General features: G+C 54.7%; 1 protein-coding gene across 1 annotated transcript; it reads left to right on the top strand.

Moving 5' to 3' along the window:
* The first annotated feature begins 8,075 nt into the window (after nt 1–8,075).
* On the top strand, nt 8,076–20,376 carry MEX3D (mex-3 RNA binding family member D). The gene is made up of 2 exons (XM_069790077.1): nt 8,076–8,744; nt 18,072–20,376. The coding sequence occupies exons 1-2, from the start codon at nt 8,186–8,188 to the stop codon at nt 19,334–19,336; spliced, it is 1,824 nt and encodes a 607-aa protein (XP_069646178.1). The 5' UTR covers nt 8,076–8,185; the 3' UTR covers nt 19,337–20,376.
* Nucleotides 20,377–20,887: the final 511 nt, after the last annotated feature.

The raw sequence follows: 20,887 nt of genomic DNA, 5'->3' as shown, positions 1-20,887 counted from the left end.
ACCACTCTACTTTCCCTGTCCAGCTCTCTTTCTTTCCTTCAGTCCTTTAAAAAGTTCATTAATGTTTTCATTCATATGGAGGAGTTGACTGTTCAGAGTACCAAAAAGGGGCCCAGGACTCCTGTCGCATCCAAAGAAACTAAAATAACTTTACCTGCTTATCGAGACAGGTAAGTAAATAAAATATTCCTTTTAAATGAGCCTGATGTCTTTCTCATGTTGCTGCAATAATAACTGGATTGGTTTGTCTTATCACAGCCTGCTGCCATGGATGTGACTGATGGGCATATAGTGGTCTGCCATCATGTAATATATCCCCAAGATGGAGAAAGCAGTTGTTACTCGAGGCGTATCTTGTTAAGCAGATGATTAGTAAAGACCATACTTAAGAAAAATAATTGAGTGGAATTGGGGGCAAAACTTACCTGTTATTAGTATACAGCGGTTGTTACATGAGAACATATTAACAGTGGCGTTGTCCATTGTTCCGTCTGAGATCAAGTTCATCTGCTTGGAGAAGTACTAGTGAGGGGATGCTTTTGAAACTAGTAATTATTTCCATCAGTGGTAACGGCACCTTCCTGTCGCCCTCAAATATTATGTATATATGTAATACGGAGCTGCAATGTGAAGTAGCCTTAGGTTTGTCCTGCACACAGTTTGCACTGGTAAGCTATTTTGATTATTTTCTACTAAAATAATAGTACCAAGTTCTGTGGATGGATAGTTATATTGATATAGTTTAATCCTCTTTGGAGATAATATATAAGCATATTTTAATGGTCCTTATGCAGCTTCACTAAGAGGTAGGATCTTGTCCAGTACAGCTAAGGTTTTGCATCTTTTTCTCTAGACAGTGTAATTTTGGGTACATACCACCTGAGTTCACATAAGCTATATTTCTTATGCTGTGTCATGCTCAGTCAGGTTTTTCTCGTTTTATCTGGAAACAGCAGCCAGCCTAATTCTAGAGGGCACTGGTTGGAGGAGATTGGGGGATGGAGTGGTTTCATAGATGTTGGTAGATAGGATGAAAATCCTCGAAATGCCATTTTACTCTGCAAAGGTAACTTTGTAAAAAGAGGCTCCTTGTTATTTAGAATTTCTGATTTTATCTCGTGCAAAGTGTGCTGGAGCTGTTCCATTAAGATGGCTCAATTATTTTTTTTTCCTCCGCTTTGTTTTGCAAAACTAACAAAGGGAATGTAGTTATCTCCCTGTTTGTATTACCAGTGTTATTTTTACCGAATTCTAGTTGGATGAAATTTTGTGCAATCAGTAAAAATAACAAACTTGCATGGATATTGGTGCGGTCTGGATTTGGCCTGCAGAACTGTTGTAGGTGGTTCTGACCAGGAAAAGTTAGCTTCATTCACGTCTGAAATTGAGCTCGCTGAACTGGCTTTTGAGCAAGAAAAGGGAGGAGTTTTCTTTCTTGTAAACTGAGCACATCAGGAAAGGAAAACAGTAATGAATGACATGGCTGGACTCCGGGAATGTAGGCATGTTAAACCCTGCCTGTGGAGGCTTTGGTGTCATGGCTGTGAGTTGTTTTCTAGTGATAATATTAGGTCAAAAATATTTTTGAAGTTAGAATTCATGGGTAAGTTTACACTCTTATTCTACTTCCCATGTGAAAGGAGGCTAGCTGAAATGAATTTTCCAAATCAGAAACATGTTTTCATCAGTAAAACAAATCTTAGTTACTGTGGGCACTGAAAGCATGCACTGTGTACCAGGCAGACTGTGCTGAATGGAAGCTTTTGATCAGTGCTAGTTTATCAGCCTCTGGTCGAGGTAATTTTGCTTCTTTATAGCCCTAAGAGATTGCCCTAATGCTCTTTTCGATAAAGGAAGAAAATGTTGAATGCGAGTATAAGTGAGGGTTTAAAAAAATAATAAATTACATTTTGCAGCTGTCTTGCTGAAAACTAACCTTATACAAGCTGGCTGTGGTAATTTGAGGAATAGAGGGAAGTGGCCGCAAGCTGTCCTGTTAGTTAAAAGTTTCATTGAGTCAAATTAGTGTTTGTGCTAGTCATGTGAAAGGCACCCAGTTGCACAGCTCAAGGCTGCATCCACATATTTTTAAAAGACTTTAAATCCACTGATGCCGCTGTACCTTCTGTAGAGCGGCAGGGTCATTCTGTCTCTGTAGTATATGTTGTGTAGCCATACAATAGCAGTCTCCCTGGTTTAAGACTTTATCCTTCAGAACACACAAGCTGTTCACCTGAAGCTTTCTTTCCAGGCTTATTTCTGATGTTGGATATTACTTGTAATCTTCTATCCTTAAATTTCCTGACCTAATACTTATTCACCCCTGTCTAACTCTGTCTTGGCTCCTGCTTATCAACTTCTAATTGTTCTTTTAAGATCATTATGAAATATATTCTTGCCTTTCTTCCCTCCCACTTGCTATTGAATTTTACCTCTGTGGCAACTGTAACACTTCTGTATGTGGGAATTAATTTAGCAACTTACCCCCCGGTAGATCTTTCTGATGGAAGAGAACAGCGTGCCCAACCCGGTGGCTCCTTCCAGGCTCTCCAGCAGCACTTACGGGTTCGGAGCAGCCATTGCAAATGGCAAGAGGCCCTGGGACCTCAGATGCAAAGGCTTGCACTTAGAGGAAGCGTGGCCATGTCCGTCTGCACCCAGATTTCTCACTATCTTCTGTTTGGATCTGTTCCTGGGGTCTGATAACCTGCCTACACACTTAGCTCTTCCTTCTGACTCTACACCTGGTTGCTTGGGTGGTTTGGTTTGTTTTTTTTTTTTCCCCACTCCTACTCTTTACTACTTTGCAGGAGGTAGATAAAGCAGAACATCTGAAAGCATAACTAGTCTTTCAGCACTTCTGAGTCATGTCCGTTTTTGTCTTGCTTTAAAGAGAGCCCATTCTGTCTAGACTGATTCTCCTGGTCCTCAAAAAGAAGGTAGAATAACATGTTTAAAGGGGGAGGGGGCAGAAGAATGTTTGTTTAACGAAGAAAAAGTAAGTTTTTCAGGATTAACTCTCCAGTCAGACAATCCTATTTATTTGGGATTACGTTCATAAGAACAATCTCTAAGAGTCCAGATGCCCATGTAAGTCTTTGGATGATACTATTCCCTATCAAATAAAATGCATATTCTTAGCTGTTGTCAGTCTGAACAGAAATTTCTGCCTACACTGGAACTGCTTAATAACAGACTTTTCCTTTGTGGTTGGTTGAGGTTCCCAGTGTTGCATATTTTAGCTCCCTGTTTTAAATAAGTGTACAGATAGCCATGAGAAGGTGGTGTACTAATTTTGCAGCACAGAAAATAATGTCCTGCATGGGATGTAGTGAGCTAAAAACTTGGATTTGTTCTCAGATTAGCAGGGATTAACTCTGTTCCCCTGAACTAATGAGGGAAAACGATTACCCTTCAGTTTGACCACATGACTAGCTGGAGTATATGAGAGAACAGCATTTGCTAAATTATATTTACAGGGATAGAGCATTTATGAGAATGAGGAGAAAAAACATTTCGAACTTCAGAATGACCCACCAAATTGCACTTGAAATTGTCAGGGTTATTGGTTAGCGATCTAATTTAGTATTGATGAGTACTGATATAACACTAACTGCTGGTAATATATAATATTTACCGAGAATGGTAAATTAATATTTATTTAATTCATTAAATAAATCTCTTAAAGTTTAGTGTTTTACCTTAAGAGAGTCACAAATGGAAATAGTTTGAGACCATGCAGAATTGGAATAGTAAAGCAATGAACGACCTTTTAACTGGTTTGTGTCTAGTGGCAAGGTTCAGGAACTGCTTAGCTGTAGGAATCTGGTTTCATTTGCATATACAAATTACAGGTCTTCTGATAAATAGACCCCCAAGTTTGAGCTTTCAGAAGATGAATGCTAGAAAGTTATTACTTGGTTTTGTTTGTAATTTGAGTCCTGTTCTCTGTCCTGGATTAGCCTATCAAGCACATTTTATGGGGTTTAGTGATCTGAAGGGCTGTAAAACTTGAAATCTTGGTGTACCATCCTTTATTTTTCATGCTTTTGTCTGATCTGTAATTCTTAGTTTTCCATCAAGTGGCTGCTGCACAACTTCTCAGAAAATCTACCTGAAAGCTAGATTCTTCATTAATCTAATACATGAAAAAGAGATGTTTGCTAATGGCTTCCCCCAAAGTGCTTTTTTAATGTGCTGCTGTAGTAGGGAAATCTGTTAAGATAAAGTTGTGGTGGTGATACTAAGAGGTAACAGAAAAAAGGCTGCTCGGCCTGTTGGTGCTGAGAGGATCACAGTTGTCCATGTTTTGAGTTATAGAATAGTTGGTAAATTGTAGCATGTGTCTCTAATACAGTTTTTGCATGTCATGTTGACATTGAGCCTTATCACCTTGAGCTGTCTCCATATGTTGTTCCCCTCAGTCAGCTACTCTGTGAGATGATTGATCTCAGACTTAGGTCATTTTTCAAGTTACAGATCTTGTCAATCTGTCTGGCTCCACCTACATGCAGTGATTCAGCTCCTGATGTGCTGAAATATTCCCTTAAGCCTTCCCACACACAAGTAAGGACTTTTTTATAATTCTTCTCTAAGCTGTACCACCTCTTCTGTGCTGTGCTCAAAGCCTGTATTTTTTGCATGATGTTTGCATGTGCTTGAAGAACAGTGCAGAAAGCAGAGTTTGATCTCCTAAAGAGTGAGAGGAGCAACAACAATAGTTCTGTAAAAGTATTTTTTTTTTTTCCCTAAACTTTGGATCCCATTTATAGCATTTGGCTAATGTGCTGTGACTTAGGCAAATGGATTAACTGTGGGTTTTTCTGGTTTGTTGGGGGAGGGGGATGTCCCCTTATGCGTTCAGTAATCCACTCTTTAGGAGTTGGTCTGCAAAAGGATGGTCTTTAAAGCAGAATAAATATTCTAGCTAGGGTGTTGTAACTTCTGCCTTTGCACACTTGACCACATAAGAATGGCTGTTGCAGAATTGTACTTGGGGGAGTTAGGCTTGCATAGTTGTGGTGGTGCTAATTACTCTGCTGTAGTTATATCAGTTTCCCCATACAGAAAACAGCTTAACGGGCTGTTAACACCTCTGCTCGCTTGAGTACAGTGTTCTTTAATTCCCTGTATTGGTCATTTTGGGGGACATCTTTGTTCTGTGGATAGTCAGAGACCAAATGATTACAGGCAGCACAAAGAGGCAGCAGAAGCAATTGTGAGTGAGCCCTGATAGGAAATGCAGAAACCACCTGGAGGTATGGGCTTGGAAGCAGCAAGGAAGGGTCTTTTCTCTTGTGCTCAGGGAAGTTGGATCTTCTGTATGGCTGTGTTTTGGTAAAGGAACAGAGTTGTGCTAAGGAACTTCTCTAATTTGTATAATCCATTTTCTCCGTTAGTGGAAGACACGGGTCTCTTAAAGACCTGCTAATTACTCATGTTAAAAAAAACCAAAGGCAACTTGGTGTCATGAGTGAAATTAAGAATCTAAGAAGAAAGTGTGAGCTAGTTCTGCTGAAAATGGAACAGATCATAGGCATGACATCTACAAACCGGGTTTGCCAAAAGCACTCAAAATAACAACTGGCAGTTTCTCTAGGTGTTGTTGGACTTGACGTAGTAGTTTCCCAGAATGACAGGGAGAGTACAGAGTAGGCAAAAATGGCAGTGTTTGGAGACAGCATCGCAGTTCCTGAGGTGAGTTTGAACGCCCACGTACAACACTTCTCATGGGGCTTGAGAGATGGTGATGTGGTGGCCTGCGGTGGCAAGGAGTGTGTTAGCATCGGAGTTGCAGCAAGGACACAAGGAGCCATGCAGACATGTTCCGGTACAGGTGTAGTCTTCTGTGGTGGTGCAGGGTGCCCAGAGAAGTTAGCAGAGACGTAGTGTTGGTCATTAATGAGTTTTCTGTGTTGACTGGAAATGGGAGAAGCTCAGAAGGGAGGGGTTGTACTGCTCTGTCTCAAGTAATGGAAGACCCACTATCTTGAGTAGTTTAGTGGGGTGTTTCAACTTATTAGGTTAAATATTTTGGGAAGTGAGAGGGGGAGATGTCTCACAGCCAGTTTGCGTGGCTCAAATCTGCTGGTTTTGCTGCATCTGTCCCTGGAGGAGAAGCTTCAGTCTGCAGTAGGTGCGAGCTCTCTGTAATACGCCTGGAGCCTGCCAGCTCTGAACAGCTTGTGGCATGGGGAAGACGAGTCTGAAGTGGGAGGATTCCCAGAGCTGCGCTCATGCCAATGCATCTGTGTAAGCACCAAGGAGTCTGGATGGATACGCATGGATCTCCGTGAAATTGAGCCGTGAACGCTTCGGGGGGGAAGGCAGAAGTTGCTCCTCCAGTCTTCTTCTGCAGCAGCCGTCCAGAAAGAAAGAGCCGGTGGGAGCTCACTGCCAAGACCTCTGAAGGTAAAAGAGGAGTTGAGGAAGCTTGTTGCCTGTTGTCGTGAAACTGTTTAGCAGCTGGAAGATGTTAGGTTTAGTTGGCAGGTAGGAGAAATGGAAAGAAGGAAGGAGGCAGTTCCTGGTGACTGTTATGTTGCTGGAAAGATTCCATAGAAGTTGAAGGTGACCCGTTCGGAGTGTTGGAAGGTGAAAGTCCTTATCCATAGGAGAGTCACCAGCTGAAGGGCAAAATTTAGAAGCACAAGGGCAGACAGTGTGGGTTGTGTGTTTGGGCCACTGACCAGCAGGAGTTAATGTTTCCCAGGATCTGTGCAATGTCAATGGAGTGGGCATTTTGAAGCGGGGGTTTCTAGACCAGACACTGATGGTTCTTGCAATTAAAAACAATCCCAAACCAAGTAGTTGAATTAGTCCCAAAGACAGCAGTTGGGAAAGACTGTTATGTGAAAATGGAGAAAACGAAGCTTGGGAATAGGACCTGTGGAATTTGAGCACCTGGGCATTTGAGGTAGTGGGTGAGCTGCTAATTGGTCTGGCTCTTGTTAAGGTGAATTAGTGTGGTGTGCCATCACTGCCGGGAAGGGTTTCTTAAAGCTCCGTCTGTGGAAGGTCCCTGTAAAGGGATGGCTCCGGGTGGAACAAATGATTTGGAGGTAGTTGTTTAGTTGTTTTGCAGTGAGCCAGCTGCCTTTGTGGGGGGAGAAACCGTCCCACCAGGGCCCTGCTGTGGTGGCTTTCTGGTGGGGGAGGCTTGGGAAAGGTGGTCGAGATCCTCGTGGGCTGGGGGCATCGGAGCTGGTGAAGTTGTTGCGGCTCTTCGGGAAGCAAAAAACCAGATGACTGCTTTGCTGCTGAGCGTGATAAATGGCAACTAACCCTTGCAAAATGGGAACTAACGAGGGAAAAAAGGTGAAAGGACAAAGGCTTTGTGTTTTCTTAACTTTTGCAACTCGGGAAGAAGGAGATGTCCTTCGGCACCCAAGGAGTAGCTGTGCCGTAGCTCCATCCCCTCGAGTGCTTTGATAAACCGTGCGTGGTCCCAGCGTGCGTGGAACGGGTGGATGGGAATAGCCCGCCCGGGTGCCGTGAGGAGCTGCCGCTTTGCTTCGCCGCTCCCGTTTTGCTCTTTACCGGGAACCACGACTCCCCCCGTCAATAAAAGGGTTGTGCGAAGCCGTCCCCGACTTGCCTGGTCCGTTACTGGGGTTCGGGGAGGTGGGACCGCTGGCTCCAGAACGCTGCGGTTGCAAACTACCGGGGAACGGTGACCCCGAGCCTGCCGCCTCTCCCGGCTTGGGCATCGGTTTTAAGGCATCTCCGCAAAGGAGGGGCCGGACCGGGGCTTCACGGCGGAGAACACGCGGTGCTGGAGCTGTAGAGGGAGGGCAGCGCGTTGCTGCGGCTGTGCCGGGCTCCGCCGGGTCTCCCGTACGACCCCCCTCGGTGCCTCCCGCCCAGGTTGGGGCCCGGTGGGAGCGGGGCGCGGGCACCGGCAGCTCCCGGAGCACCGAGCTGGGGCCCGGCTCCCGGGCGGGGCGGGGCGGGGCCGACCCCGCCCCCTTCCTGCGGCGGGGCGGGGCCGGGTTCCCGGCGGGGCGGGCGCATGCGCGCGGCCGGGGCGCGGCCCATTGTCGGGGCGGGCTGACGTCGGGGCGGGGCCGGAGGCGGCGCGGCGGGAGGGGAGGGGGGGGGGGTCGCGCGCAGAGAGGCGGCGTGCGGCGGGCACCGCCACCGCCCCGGCCCGCTCCGCTCCCGGCCAAGCCGCCGCTCCGCCGCCATGCCCGGCTCTATCTACCAGCCCGAAGGCGGACAGCCCGCCCGAGGCCCGCCGCGCTGCCTGGCGCTGCTTAGCCCGCCGCCGCCCGCCGGGCAGGAGCCGCCACCGGAGCCCGAGCCCGGGCGGGAGCGGGAGGGGCCGCCGGCGGCGGCGGCAGCGCAGGACGAAGCCGCCGCCCTGAGGTTCGCCCTGGACCAGCTCTCGCTGCTGGGGCTGGAGGAGGCGGGCGAGCGCGGGCTGCGGGCGGCGGAGGCGGGCGGCGAGGAGCCGGAGGCGGCGGCGGCGGGAGGCGCGGGGCCGGGCGGCCTGCAGGCGCGGGAGCGCGGCGGTGGTGGCGGCGGTTCCCCCCCGGCCGCCGCCGCCGCTGCCGCCGCCTCCTCCTCCTCCTCTTCCTCCCCCCCGGCCGCCTTCGGTAACTTCGCCCCGCACCTGGCGCCGCCCGCCGCGCTGCTGGCCGAGCCGCTGGGCGCGCTGGGGAGCAGGAAGAAGAGCGTGAACATGACCGAGTGCGTGCCCGTGCCCAGCTCCGAGCACGTCGCCGAGATCGTGGGCCGGCAAGGTAACACCCCCGCCCCGCGTGGGGGGGATCCCCCCCCTCTTTGTCCGCCCCGTCCCCGGTCCCTGCACCCCGTTCCCGGAGCGCCCCGGGGTTGCGGCGCCGCCTCCCGCGGGATTGCACCGGGCCCGACCCGGCCCCGCTTTATTTGGGTCAGTTTTGGGGCTTTTGTCTCCGTGCCCGGTAACGCGGAGGCGGAAACTTAACGGCGACAAATCCCGCGGCCCTGGAACTCCTCCCGCGGACGCGCCTTCGCCCTGGGTTTTGGGAGCGAGCTGCTCTTCTTTGTGCCTTTCCCCAGCGCGCCGTCTGTAAATATTAATTAAAACTATATAGGCCAGCAAAAACGGCACGGGGAGGGGGGGGGGGATGATAAACACCTTGGGCACACGGAAAGTTCCCGGGTGCCACGCGAGTCCGTGGGAGCTGCCAGGACACGAAGTGCAGGCGAAAGCTTTGATTTTATTGTAGTTGAGTGCCTCTACAGCCCCCCCCCCCACTCCAGCTCAGTATCTCGGACTCGGCGTGTAAGCGATGCTCGATATCTCAGACTTCGGATATAAATGATAATGAATCCGCTGGTTTATTCGGTGAACGAAGCTCTGCGGGCAGCGGAGGGGCGCGAAGCCCCCGCTCCCGCTCAGCTGTCACAAAAGGACACCCGGGCACGCCTCAGCCCCAGCCCTCTCCCTGGGTGGGTGTGCCTGGCGTGGGCTTTGTCTTGAGGAAATCCGAAATAGCCCTTAACCAAAGTTTCACCTTTTTTAAAAAAAAGACAAAAAAAAAAAGACCAAAAAAAAAAAAAGACAAGACCCCTAAGGAGGAGAATTTAAGAAAAAAAAAAGAAGAAGAAAAAAAAGAAGGGAGCTGCCGCCCGCAGGAATCCCAGCGGCGACGGGCAGTTCGGTTCGCAGGGAGCCTGACCTCCGGGAGGTTTTTGCCACGCAGGGCTCTGGCATCCCAGCCTTGCCCTCGCTCCCACGGCTCCCATCCCTCCCTGGCCAAGGGGGCTGCGGGGCCGGGGGAGCATTTTTTTCCTGGGGGGAAGCGGGGAGCTGGGCAGCCTCATTGTTCTCTTTGTTAGCCAGAGCCATGCTGTGATGAGCGCGGTGACATCATGCTCTGCGCTTCCCATTGGCCTGTGCTGCCTCCCAGCCGGCCCCGCTTCCCGGCCTCCCAACTTTCCGTGCACCCCTCGCTGGTCCCACCGCCCCGGCCGTGGGGTGCCCACCGGACTGCCGAACCCAGCCGGAGCAGCCGAGCGGCGTGGCAAAGCCTGCTCCGTTGCCAGAAGAGAGGAGCGCGGTGCCGCGCCCTGCTCGGGAGGATCCTGCTTCTCCCCGGGCTGGATGGAGGACCTGGATTTGGTGGCCTCGTCGGCGGGCTCTGCAGAACCCCGGGGTCCGGCAACTCGAAAGCAGATCTGTAATGGGGTCCGGCCTCCGTTGGGGAAACGCGGCGGCTCTGTGAGTTCAAGGAGGTTGGAGGAACGGCTGCTTTCGGCCCGGCGAGCTGTCGGGTTGGCACCCTTTCTCGCAGCAGCTGGGGTCGGGCGTTCCAGCTGCGGTGAGACCCCGGTGCTGCGCCGCCGGCACCCCGATGAGTTAAATGTGCGCCCGGCTATCTGCCCCAAACACCTTGTGCGGAGCTTGGATGCTCGCTAAGCTGCACAGGCTCGTGGGGCTCAAGGAAAAGAGCTTTAAAAAAAAAAAAAAAAGATTATACCAGCTTGAGGAGGGGGTGCTGGGGGGACACCATGTCCCACCAGTGGGCTCGGAGGGGACCTGGGGCCGGCAATGGTGTAGAGCTACCTGCTGCTGCCCTGGCCCATGGGCAGGAACAGCTCTTCCCGGGGGTTTTCCCCCATGTGTTTCCTGCCCTTCTCCTGGTCTCAGCTTTTCTACAGCTCCCAGCCTGTTCGGACGCCATGCCGTGGCCCTGTTGTGCTGGGTTTTTTGGCGTGAAGGGGGCTCGGCACTTGGCAGCCCTGGTTCTCGCTGGTGGGGGGTGCGGTTGGGTGGCATCTGGGGGGACAGGGCTGTCAGCGGAGTGTCTTTGTGCTCTGGCTTCTCTTCGGTACCACCAGCAGCTCTTTTAAATCAGGGATGCGTGAGGCCGGTGCAGCCTGAAGAGGGGCGATACCGAGGTCGTTCGCAGCTGCCTGCCTCTCCAGGTCTCACATCAAGCTTGAAAATGAGCAGAGCCCTTCTTGCTCGCCTCATCCTCCTGCACCAGTGGTGGCTCCTGGGTCCTTCTGGTCCCCAGGTCCCCACATGCGAGTCTCCCTTGGCCACCTCCTCCGGCAGTGGGGCTCTGGCTACGCAGCAGCGTGGAACCGAACCTTGGGGTGCTTTGTTGGGCCTGGCATCGTTCCGGTGGCAAGATGTGCCGCTGGTGACACTGTGGGGCTTGGTCGGACTCCCTCAGACCGTGTCCCCATCGCTCTTGTCTTTCCTGCACTGCCCAGCCCGGCCATGACCCGGGGAGCAGGCGCTTGTGGTGCTGCCGCACTTGGAACGTAAAGAAGGGATGAAGGTGTGGATGTCGGGTGCCCTGGAAGGGTCTTGAGTTGGGGCAAGGCTGGGTTTCTCTCCCCATACACCGTGTGCTGAGGAGCAGCTCTTGGGGGCGCTTTGGGACCGGTCCTGCTGTCCCCAGAGCCCAGCAGCCCCTTGCTGCCGTTAGGGTGAGCAGGGAGATGGCTTTGCCCATCAGACCAATGCACGGCTGTCCTATGCGGGCTGAGGTGGGCCAGAGGCTGTCTCCTACTTCTCCTTTTTCTTCAATTTTCTCTCCTCCAGATCCACTAATTTAACCCTTTCCGGAAGGGAGCAGCAGCAGGTAAATCTTCATTGTGTAGAGCAAATCATCTGTATTTTCGTGACTGAGCTGGAGAGGTGGTTGCCACGACCCCTCGCCCGGATCGGCATCGGTGATGGTGCGGAGTGGTGTCTGCCAGCCGGAATCTGCGGTTTTCTCCTCCCTGCCCACACGGCTACCAAAAGGCAGCATTGGCCTGGCGGGATTACGTGGCCGTGCCTTTGCGTGCAAGCCCGTTCATGACTCCTACCGTGGGAGGGACTGTCTCCAATAAGTGCTGTGGGCATTGATTGCAGTGGTATGAGCTGACCTCGCTCACCAGCAAAAAGAGCGGTGGTGATAACGGAAATCACTAGGGAAAAGGGAGATGGGGAGCATGGGGCGGGCCGTGTGTTAGAGCTGCCCTGGTTCTTGCACGCCAGCACCAGGGCAGCATTGCTCCCTGGTGTCCCGGCTTTGGACGTGCGTTTCCAGCAGCTTCTGCCCCAACGAGCCCCGGGCTCTACTATCCCCTTCTACACCACGTGCCTCTCGTGGGACAGAGCCAGTCGTGGCTCCTTTCCTGGGCTCCACTTCCCCATCTGCAACAGGCAGGGAGCGTTCGCAGCTTTGCGAAGGATTTGGGAAAGTTGCCGTTTATAGAAGATGCTGGGATGTTCGAAGGTGAGATCCAGGGAAGGATGAAATACGGCACCTCTCCTCCCTGCCAGAGCACAGCGGGCGTTTTGGTGCTTGGAGGATGCGCAGGGAGACCACAGGCCTTGGTTTCTGGCCCAGCCCGAGCATCTGTAAACTTGCAGTGGATTGCTGGGGCTGTGCTGAATCCTCTCATATTTCTGAGCCCTGGGCTGCTGCTCTCTGCTGTCCTCTGCCCATCATGCCATGTCCTTTGAGGCTGGCCTGGCTGCCTCCTCCCACCTCTCTGGGTCGTAGCAGAGCCAGATGCTCCTGAAGTCGGTCGCACAGATTGATCTGATCGCTGAAGTATCTGCCTGCGCGTCTTGGCTTTGGCACTGGTTTCCTCCTCTCCGGCCCGAGGCGAGGAGCCCAGCCTCCCTGCCTCGCTTTTGCCGGTGTCTGGAGAAGAAACAAAGGTGTGATGTGCCTGCCTCCTGCAGCGTGGTTGCAAGGATGAATTAATTACTCTTTCCAGAGAAATGGGAAGAAACGCTCAGCAAGAGGGGAGATGAGATGCGACGAAGGTGCAACCTGTTCTCTTCCATGTCTGGCCCCAGTCCTGGCACATCCTGTGCTATTTGCCTGTAACGGGGGAAAAAGGGGACCGGGAGTGCCGTAACGCCGGATCTGAGGCCAGAAGATGCTGCAGAGCTGGGGAAGAGGAAGGGCAACTTCTTTCTGCAGTGAGTAGCGTGTTCCAGAGGGCTGGCTGAGTGTAAGGCGGCATCAGCTGTCTCCCAGGCTGCGATGAACACGGTCCTCCTGGTCGATGCCATCAAAGGCTCCTCCAGAAAAGCGCTGTTGGCTCTTTCTTGGGTTTTCATAGCTTGGAGCTGGGCACTGCAAGTGCAAAGCTCCTTGGGTAAAGGCAGGTGTGGTCTGGCCAAGGGGATCACGGCTGGCTTTGTCCTGCTCGTGTGGAGGAGGCCACCTTGTGTCAAAGCAGGTGCTGGCAGGGCCATGCTGGGGATCAGCGAGCGGATGAGCTGCATCGGGTCTCTTGCCTCTTGTCTGGGCAACGGTGGGAGCGCAGAGGATGGAGGGGCACTTCCCAGCCTGGGCTGTACTGGTTTTCATGGGCTCTTGCGATAGTCGCAGCCCTGATCCGACTGGAGCTCCTGGCAGAGGGCAAAGTCCTCTTTGGTGGTGCCAAGAGAGGACATTTAGGGAGAGCAGCCGCCTTGCCTGGGGTGCTGCCTCCATCACCGCATCATCGTGGGAAGAATTCCCTGAGATTCTGTTTCTTTTCCAAAACCAGCGATTTCTCAGCCCGAGGGCAGGTGGGATGGGTCCAGCCAGGGCACCGCGGGGCAGCTTTGCGGAGTGGAGTGTGCCGGGAGCCGTGCCGTGTGGGCAGAGAGGGTCTCGGAGCTGGTGACAGTGGGAGGAAGAGAAGCGGTGCGGAGTCTGGAGATGGGAGGGTTTGAGAGGAGCGTCCAGCTCGCGCCCCTCCGTTGGTGCCGTCTTTGCAGGCAGAGCTGGGTGGTGGTGCGAGGGCTGTGACTCGCTGGGGGTTGCACGTGCTTGAGACCCCTGGAATGAGGGTGTTTGCGTGCAGCTGAGCACAGCCACGGGTTGTCATGATGAGTTTGGGCCCATGGGGACTCGGAGCTCTGTAACAAGAGCTGTAACGTGGTGACCAAGCCACTCCCAGGCTCTGGTCTTGAGAAGAGACCAGAGATTCTGGGGCTGTAGCACCCCTGGGTTTGTTCCCCTTCCCAGGTTTTGGTGGTGTTTCCTTTTGGATCTGAAAGCTGCTTTTAAAGCCACCTTATTTATAGACTGGTAGCAAAGTCTGGCACCTTGTTTTCCTCCTCTCTTGTCACTAACGCTGTGCAGCGGCCCTTGGCAAGGTAAAACATGGGAATGCCAACTGTTGCCACTTGGTTGAGGTAAGGCGCTTGATCTGGCAATGCCAGGGCGAGGGGATGCCTGCGGTGGGGCTCGCCGGCGATGCCGGGTGGCCCCTGGTCCTCTCCAGAGCCCCATCTGGCACGGTAGGGTTGTGCTGCACCAATTTCAGAGGGATGCAGCAGTCCGGGATGGTGTTTTCACAATGTGCTGGGGTGGGGGCTTGTGGAGGCTCATCTGAAATATCTCATACTGGTGTGACTCATTGCCCCAGTTGCAGGTTGCTGGTTAAACCACCCGTGTTGTGCGGTTTGAGTATGTCTGGCTTTCGGGGGGGGCTTTTGGGGGGCTTGGCCATAGGGTGTCAGAATCTCCTTGAGCATGGGCAGGAGCAGCCTCGGTTCAGCCACGTCTCCGGGGCGCAGATGTGATGGAGGACAGGGGTTGTACTGCTGTGAGGTTGTGTCTCTTCACCAGTCCCTGGTGTTGCAGACCCATAGCTCGCTCCGCCGTGTGGGTTTAAACGCTTTACTGAATCCCAGCTCAGGGAGGCTGCCCATCCTTCCCCATTGGGGCTTTTAGGACCTGCTCCCTGGGATTGCCCATGGCTGAGGGGGGGACTGGGGCCAGTGGCAGGACACGTTGGGCCCTGGATGGGGCCGCGGTGCCGTCCCAGCTCTGCTCCCACCACGTCCCCAGTGTGCCCATCTGGGAGCACTCACCGGTGTGTCATACGACAGAGGCTCCGGTTCCCGGTGCAGATGCCAGCACGTGGCCTCAGACAAGCGGTTCCCTGGCCGATGCCTCCTTTTCTGCAATGTTTTCCCACGCGGCTCTGCGGGCCGGCAGGGAGGCAAGCCAGCACCCCTGCTGCCCCAGACCTGCCGCCGTCCTCTTTTATGCCAGGATCGGAAAAACCTGCTCTGACCCGTGGTGCGTTTTGCTGTGCCGCAGGCAGCCCCAGCACGGCGTGGGCACGGTGGCCCCGGCAGCGTCCGGCAGCCACGGGTCCCGTGCGTTTTTCCTGCCCTGCTTGTTTGAGGAGGGTGGAGCTGGCCAAGCCAGACACCCCTTTAATTTTTAATCCAGGTTCCTGGCTTTGCCCCTAGGAAGGGCTCGCAAGGAGCAGCCGGATAAACTCTTCCTCCATCTTGTGCTGCCGTAGCATCAGTTTGGTCCCACCGGTGCAGCCGGCGCGGTGGAGCAGGGCGAGGAGGAGCCTCGCTGTGCCGTGCCCCCCGTGGGACATGGCTCTCAAGCAGTTTCTGTTCGCAGCTCCTGGCAGCTGCCGATACCTTTGGATCTTGAAATTGCTGCTTCCTGCTCTGAAGGACGAATTTTGGATCTTGGGTGTGAGGTTGGTGTCCCCGGGAGGTGCCGGCAGAGCCCCGCGGTGGCTCCCAGCCCGGCTGCCCTTGCCCGCTGCCGCTGTGCTCATCCCGGTTTTGCCAAGCAGTGGAGCCAGGGGGAGAGCTTATAGCGGGTACCAGAATAAATCAGGGAGGGAAACATCGGAGTAGCAGGACACTGTCTCACTCTGGACAGCCTCGCAGAAGCTGGCACGTACTTAAAAAAATTTCACCTTTGATAGTTTCTGGTTCTGCCCTGCCCCAATGACCGGGCCGTTGCTTTCCCCATCATATGCCCCCAGCCAGAAATACACCTTCCAGTTGTTGTCCTAAATTAGGAAAAGCCTGGTCAAACCCTTCTCCACCCACATTCCCCCGCTGCGTGTCCTCGCAGCCGCTCAATGCCTTCCCCGGCTCCGGAGAACGGGGCAGCTCTGTGCCATTCCCAGCGCTGCCTCTGCCTGGCTGAGCCCGGCCGGTCGTCAGAAGGAAAATTTGAATTTGGGCTTGTCCTGCTCCCCCTCCCAGGCTGGGAGTGAATCCCTGGGGCAATGCAAGGTGGGAGGAACATTTGTTTGATTGCAGCAAGTGCTTGGAGGTGGCCTTCAAATGCTTTCAGCCTGGCTTGTATGAAATCCAGAGGGTTTTCCCCCCCTTAGGAGGGAGATCTCAGCAGGTCTCCTGCCTCCCCAGTTCTATCTGGCTGCTTATCTGCCTGCTCCCCTCCCAGACTGCCCTCCAACCTGCCTGTCGCCATCCTGGGACCTCTGCAGGCAGCAGGTAGGGCACACATAGAGCTGCCAGCAGCCCGGGGCTGGGCAGGGGCCGTGCTGGCTGGTGCGAGCTGCTTTCGAGGTTTTTTTGGAAGAAGTGTCTGGAGAGGCCGGTGTCATCACCCGTCGCCTCCCTGAATGTGGCTGTCGGAGGGGTTAGTGCTGCCAAAAAGCCGGGCTGTGACACCCAGGACAGCTGCTGCTCACTTATTTTGACAGTTCTTTACTACTTGTTATTCATGATGCTTAATGCCCTGGTAAATGCACCGTGCTCGGGTCTCCGGGAATAGCACGGCCCCTGTTAGGGCTCTGCTCTCCAGCTGCTAACGAGCGCGGGTTGATTTGCCTGGTTGGGACAGACCTGCGCGAACATCGTGCGCCGCCCCAACCCTGGCTGAGTCCAACCTTCCAGGGCTCTCCCTTCTCCAGCCTGGCAGCTGGAAGAGCCGCCCTGCCCTTCCTCAGGGAGCTTCTGGGAAGAGGAGGAGGAGTGCTCCGAGCGAGCCGTTTGCGGAGGAGCCAGCTGGGCGCTTGCGGCTGCCTTGGCTGTGTCTGCGAGGAGTCGAGCCGTCCCCGCCGGTGTGCGGCTATTTATCGATGTGGATCTCCAGCAGCAGCGTTTGCAGTGGACAGGGATGGTCTTGGGGCTCTGATGGGGCAGCTTCCATCCCTGCGGGCTCCTGGCTTTGCTTTGGGTGCCTTGCAAAGCTCAGGGCGTGCGTGGGAGGTGGGAGACGGGGTCACTCGCCCTCGTGTGCCGGGAGCAGAGGGCGGCCAGCCAGGCTGAGCTCCCGGTGCGGTGTGCCTGGCTCATGTGAATTTAATTAAGTGCGTGCACTGGAGCGCAGGCAGAGCGGATGCAATTAGCAGGGCTGGGGTTGCAGGGAGCGGTGCTGCGTTTGCAGCCGGAGGCGGCTTCTCGGCGAGAGCAGCAATGACCGGTCCCGGAGGAGAGCGGGAGCCTTTCGCTGGACGGGCACTGGCAGGGACTCGCAGCCGCAGCCCAGCTCGCCCATGGGAGTAAAGGGGCAGGGACTTGCCCGGAGCTGTGCGAGGCGAAGGCAGAGCTAGAAGCAAAGCCCCGATCTCCTTCGTCCCAGCCTGGGCTCTGCCTGCTGAATCATGTTCCTCGTGCAGGGGAAGCAGGTCTTTCCAGAACGGGGAGAGCCGGTGCCCCGTGAACACCCTTGCCCCAGCCGGCGAGAGCGCAGCCTCTCTGCCCTGGTTTTTCCTCCCTGAGGGCAGGGAGAGGGAGGCGGGGGTGCCTGTGCCGCCCAGCCGTGGGGAGCCCCAGCTCCCCCATCCCTCCGTGGCCATCGCTGCTGCCGCTGGGGTGCGGCCGGGGCTGTTTCTTGGGCTTAGCTGCTGGCTGAGAGGTGTCGACAAACCTGCAGGATCCAAACAAGCCTTTTCCTTGTACTTCCTTAAACACCTTTCGCTTAAAACCGGCTTCCCATCCCCTCAACAGCCCAGAAAGTGCCCCCACGGCTGCCTGCCCCAGCCCCAATCTGTCCACGTGTTGTCCCAGCCTTCGGGAGCCGGGCAGCGGTAGGCTGCGTCCCACGGGTCCCCGATCCCCGCTGCGGCGTGGAGGAGGTGGTGGCAGAGGGTCAGGCCGGTGCCAGGAGCCTGGCGTGTCTCGGACGAGCCGGTGCGGCCCCCCAGCACCAAGCTGCGAGCCCTTGGCTGCCTTTGAGGCGGGAGGGACCCCTCTCTCCAAGGGTGTCTGTGCTGCAGGTGCAGAACCAAAGGGACCTGCTGGTCCTGCATCTCCCCATCCTGGGTGGGCAAGGGCTCTCCACGAGGTCTCAGCTTTGACGTGTCTTTTTTTTTTTTTTTTTCCCCTTCTCACTTTGTAGGCTGCAAAATTAAAGCCCTACGCGCCAAGACCAACACGTACATCAAGACGCCGGTCAGGGGCGAAGAGCCCGTTTTCATCGTGACTGGGAGGAAGGAGGACGTGGAGATGGCGAAAAGGGAGATCCTCTCGGCCGCCGAGCACTTCTCCATGATCCGGGCGACACGCAACAAAGTGAACGGGCTGACGGGAGCGATGCAGGGGCCCCCCAACCTGCCGGGACAGACCACCATCCAGGTGAGGGTCCCGTACCGTGTGGTGGGGCTGGTGGTGGGGCCCAAGGGAGCCACCATCAAGCGGATCCAGCAGCAGACGCACACCTACATCGTGACACCCAGCCGGGACAAGGAGCCTGTCTTCGAGGTGACGGGCATGCCCGAGAACGTGGACCGGGCTAGGGAGGAGATCGAGGCGCACATCACCATGCGGACAGGCTCCTTCATCGACGTCAATGCCGACAACGACTTCCACTCCAACGGCACCGACGTCTGCCTCGACCTGCAGGGCAGCACGGCCAGCCTGTGGGCCAAGGCCCCCCACCCTGCCCGCCGCCCCTCGGCCGCCCTCCGCAACGACAGCCTCAGCTCCCTGGGCAGCACCTCCACCGAGTCCTACTACAGCGGGCGGGTGGCGGACGCCAGCCCCACCAGCCCCTACAGCACCAGCAGCGGCTTCACCTTCAGCGAGCCCCCGGCCCCGCTGGGCTCGGAGGAGTGCGACTTCGGCTTCGACTTCTTGGCCCTCGACCTCACGACACCCACCACCATCTGGTCGCCCTTCGAGCGCTCGGGCAACCCCTTGCAAGCCTTCAGCAGCTGCTCCTCCATCAACAGCTCGCAGAGACGCAACAGCGGCACGGCCACGCCGCGCCACTCGCCCACCCTCCCCGAGAGCGGCGGCGTGGCCCTGGACCACCCCTTAGCGCGCCGCATCCAGAGCGACCCCGTCAGCACCTTGTCCTGGCTGCCCACCCAAGGCTCGCTCTCCTCCTTCTCCAACAGCACCGGCTACTCCTCCTCCTCCTCCCTGCCCGGCAGCATCTCCGCCGCCTCGGGCTCGCCCACCGACTCCAGCAGCTCCGACGGGCACCGCAAGAGCTCCCGCGAGTGCATGGTGTGTTTCGAGAGCGAGGTGATCGCCGCCTTGGTGCCCTGCGGCCACAACCTCTTCTGCATGGAGTGCGCCATGCGCATCTGCGGCAAAGCCGAGCCCGAGTGTCCCGCTTGCCACACTCCCGCCACGCAAGCCATCCACATCTTCTCCTAGCCGGGTCCAGCTCGCCGGGGCGGCCAGCCCTCCCCTCCACCCCGACACAACTTTTTAAGGACTTGAAACTGTTTAAATCGACCTTTTTATTTAATAACGGATCCGATGGGCGCACGGGGTGGGGGGGGGAAGGAGAGGCTGCTGCTTGCTGGCTGGAGATTTGGAGAGGGGCAGGACGGCGGGGCGGGAGGGTGGCCGAAATACAGGGGGTCGGGAGGGGTGGGGAAGAAGGGGCTGACGAAGACAACGAGGAAGAGGGGTGTGAGACTGCAGAGAGGAAGAAACTCCAATGTTTACAGAATAGCTTTAACTCTTCACCCAGCTGTGGCGGCTGGGAGGAGGAAGCCCAGCTGTTCTTCAACAGTCCTTCCCAAATAACAGTATTCAGTTTGCAAAGTTAAATAAACAGAAAGAAAAGGTCCGGTTGCACTTTTTATTTTAGGACACACAAGGGTTGTCTTTTATTTTTTTAAAATCATTCTATTATTATTATTATAATTTTTTTGTTGTCATTCTTTTTGTATGTAGTTATTTTTTTGGATGATTCTTGATGGTTCTATAAATATATATATTTTTTTTTTTGTAACGCAGGTCTATCTTCTATTTTGCCAATGTGAAAACTGCCCAAAAACGTGTGACGAGAGGTTGGGGGTCCTGGCTGGAGGGGCCGAGCCGGGCAGGGGAGCTTATGGGATGGAGGGGGCACAGTTAACACACCATGTTGCAAAACCCAGACAGATTTCTATCACCTTTTTATTTTGTGGTTGGTTTTGTTTTTTTTTTTTTAGTTTTATTTTTTTATTTTTTACCTCTTTATGTATATGTAGGGAATTTATAGGAAAATATGTACTTTATTGAATAAATTTTAAAAACTAAAATATATTTTATTTTAAAAAGAAAATAACGGACCTTTAACCTTACATGGCTAAAGTACTGATTATATATTTGCTGAGCTGACTTGACGGTTATGAAAATTGTATCAAGAGTTTTATTTTTTGACTTCAAAGCCTTCTTAATAAAGACTTTTTACTATATATGAATTCATGTGCTACCTACGGTGTCTCACTGCCTGCAGCCTCTCGGCGCCCGTTCCAGCGTCCTCAGGACTGGCCACCCTGCTCTGGTTTTGAGTTGTACGTCTGCCGGTCCGTACGTCTGTCGGCGGTGTGCTTTTCGGCAGGATTTACCCTCGGGTTCCTGTGTGCCGGGGGCACGGACCCTCCTGCAAACCCTGCGGCTGAGCCGTGACTCTCTGGGGCAGCCGGGGCGCAACGTGGGATGGGGCGATGGGGAAAACGCACCCCTCGAGCACCCGCTGGTCTCGCCGCTTCCCTGGGTGCCATCGTCCGGCATCGGGTCGCCGCGGCACGGTTTGCCGCCGTGTCTGGCTGTGCTGGGGCTGCTGCACGCCCCGCTGCCGCAGCTCTCCCCGGCCGCGCTGGGGTTTTCGAGGCAGCTGTCGGAAAGTGCCATCGACCCCTTTGGGGAGCGGTAACTACCGAAAGGCTGCCGGGGCGTCTGTTTTCTCCCTGGCTGAAAGCTCGGCTATTA

This window comes from Haliaeetus albicilla, chromosome 8 (genome assembly GCF_947461875.1).
Source record: "Haliaeetus albicilla chromosome 8, bHalAlb1.1, whole genome shotgun sequence".
In the NCBI taxonomy this organism is placed as follows: domain Eukaryota; kingdom Metazoa; phylum Chordata; class Aves; order Accipitriformes; family Accipitridae; genus Haliaeetus; species Haliaeetus albicilla.
The sequence above is the reverse complement of the archived record's forward strand: the minus strand, read 5'-3'. Positions and strand labels throughout refer to the sequence as shown.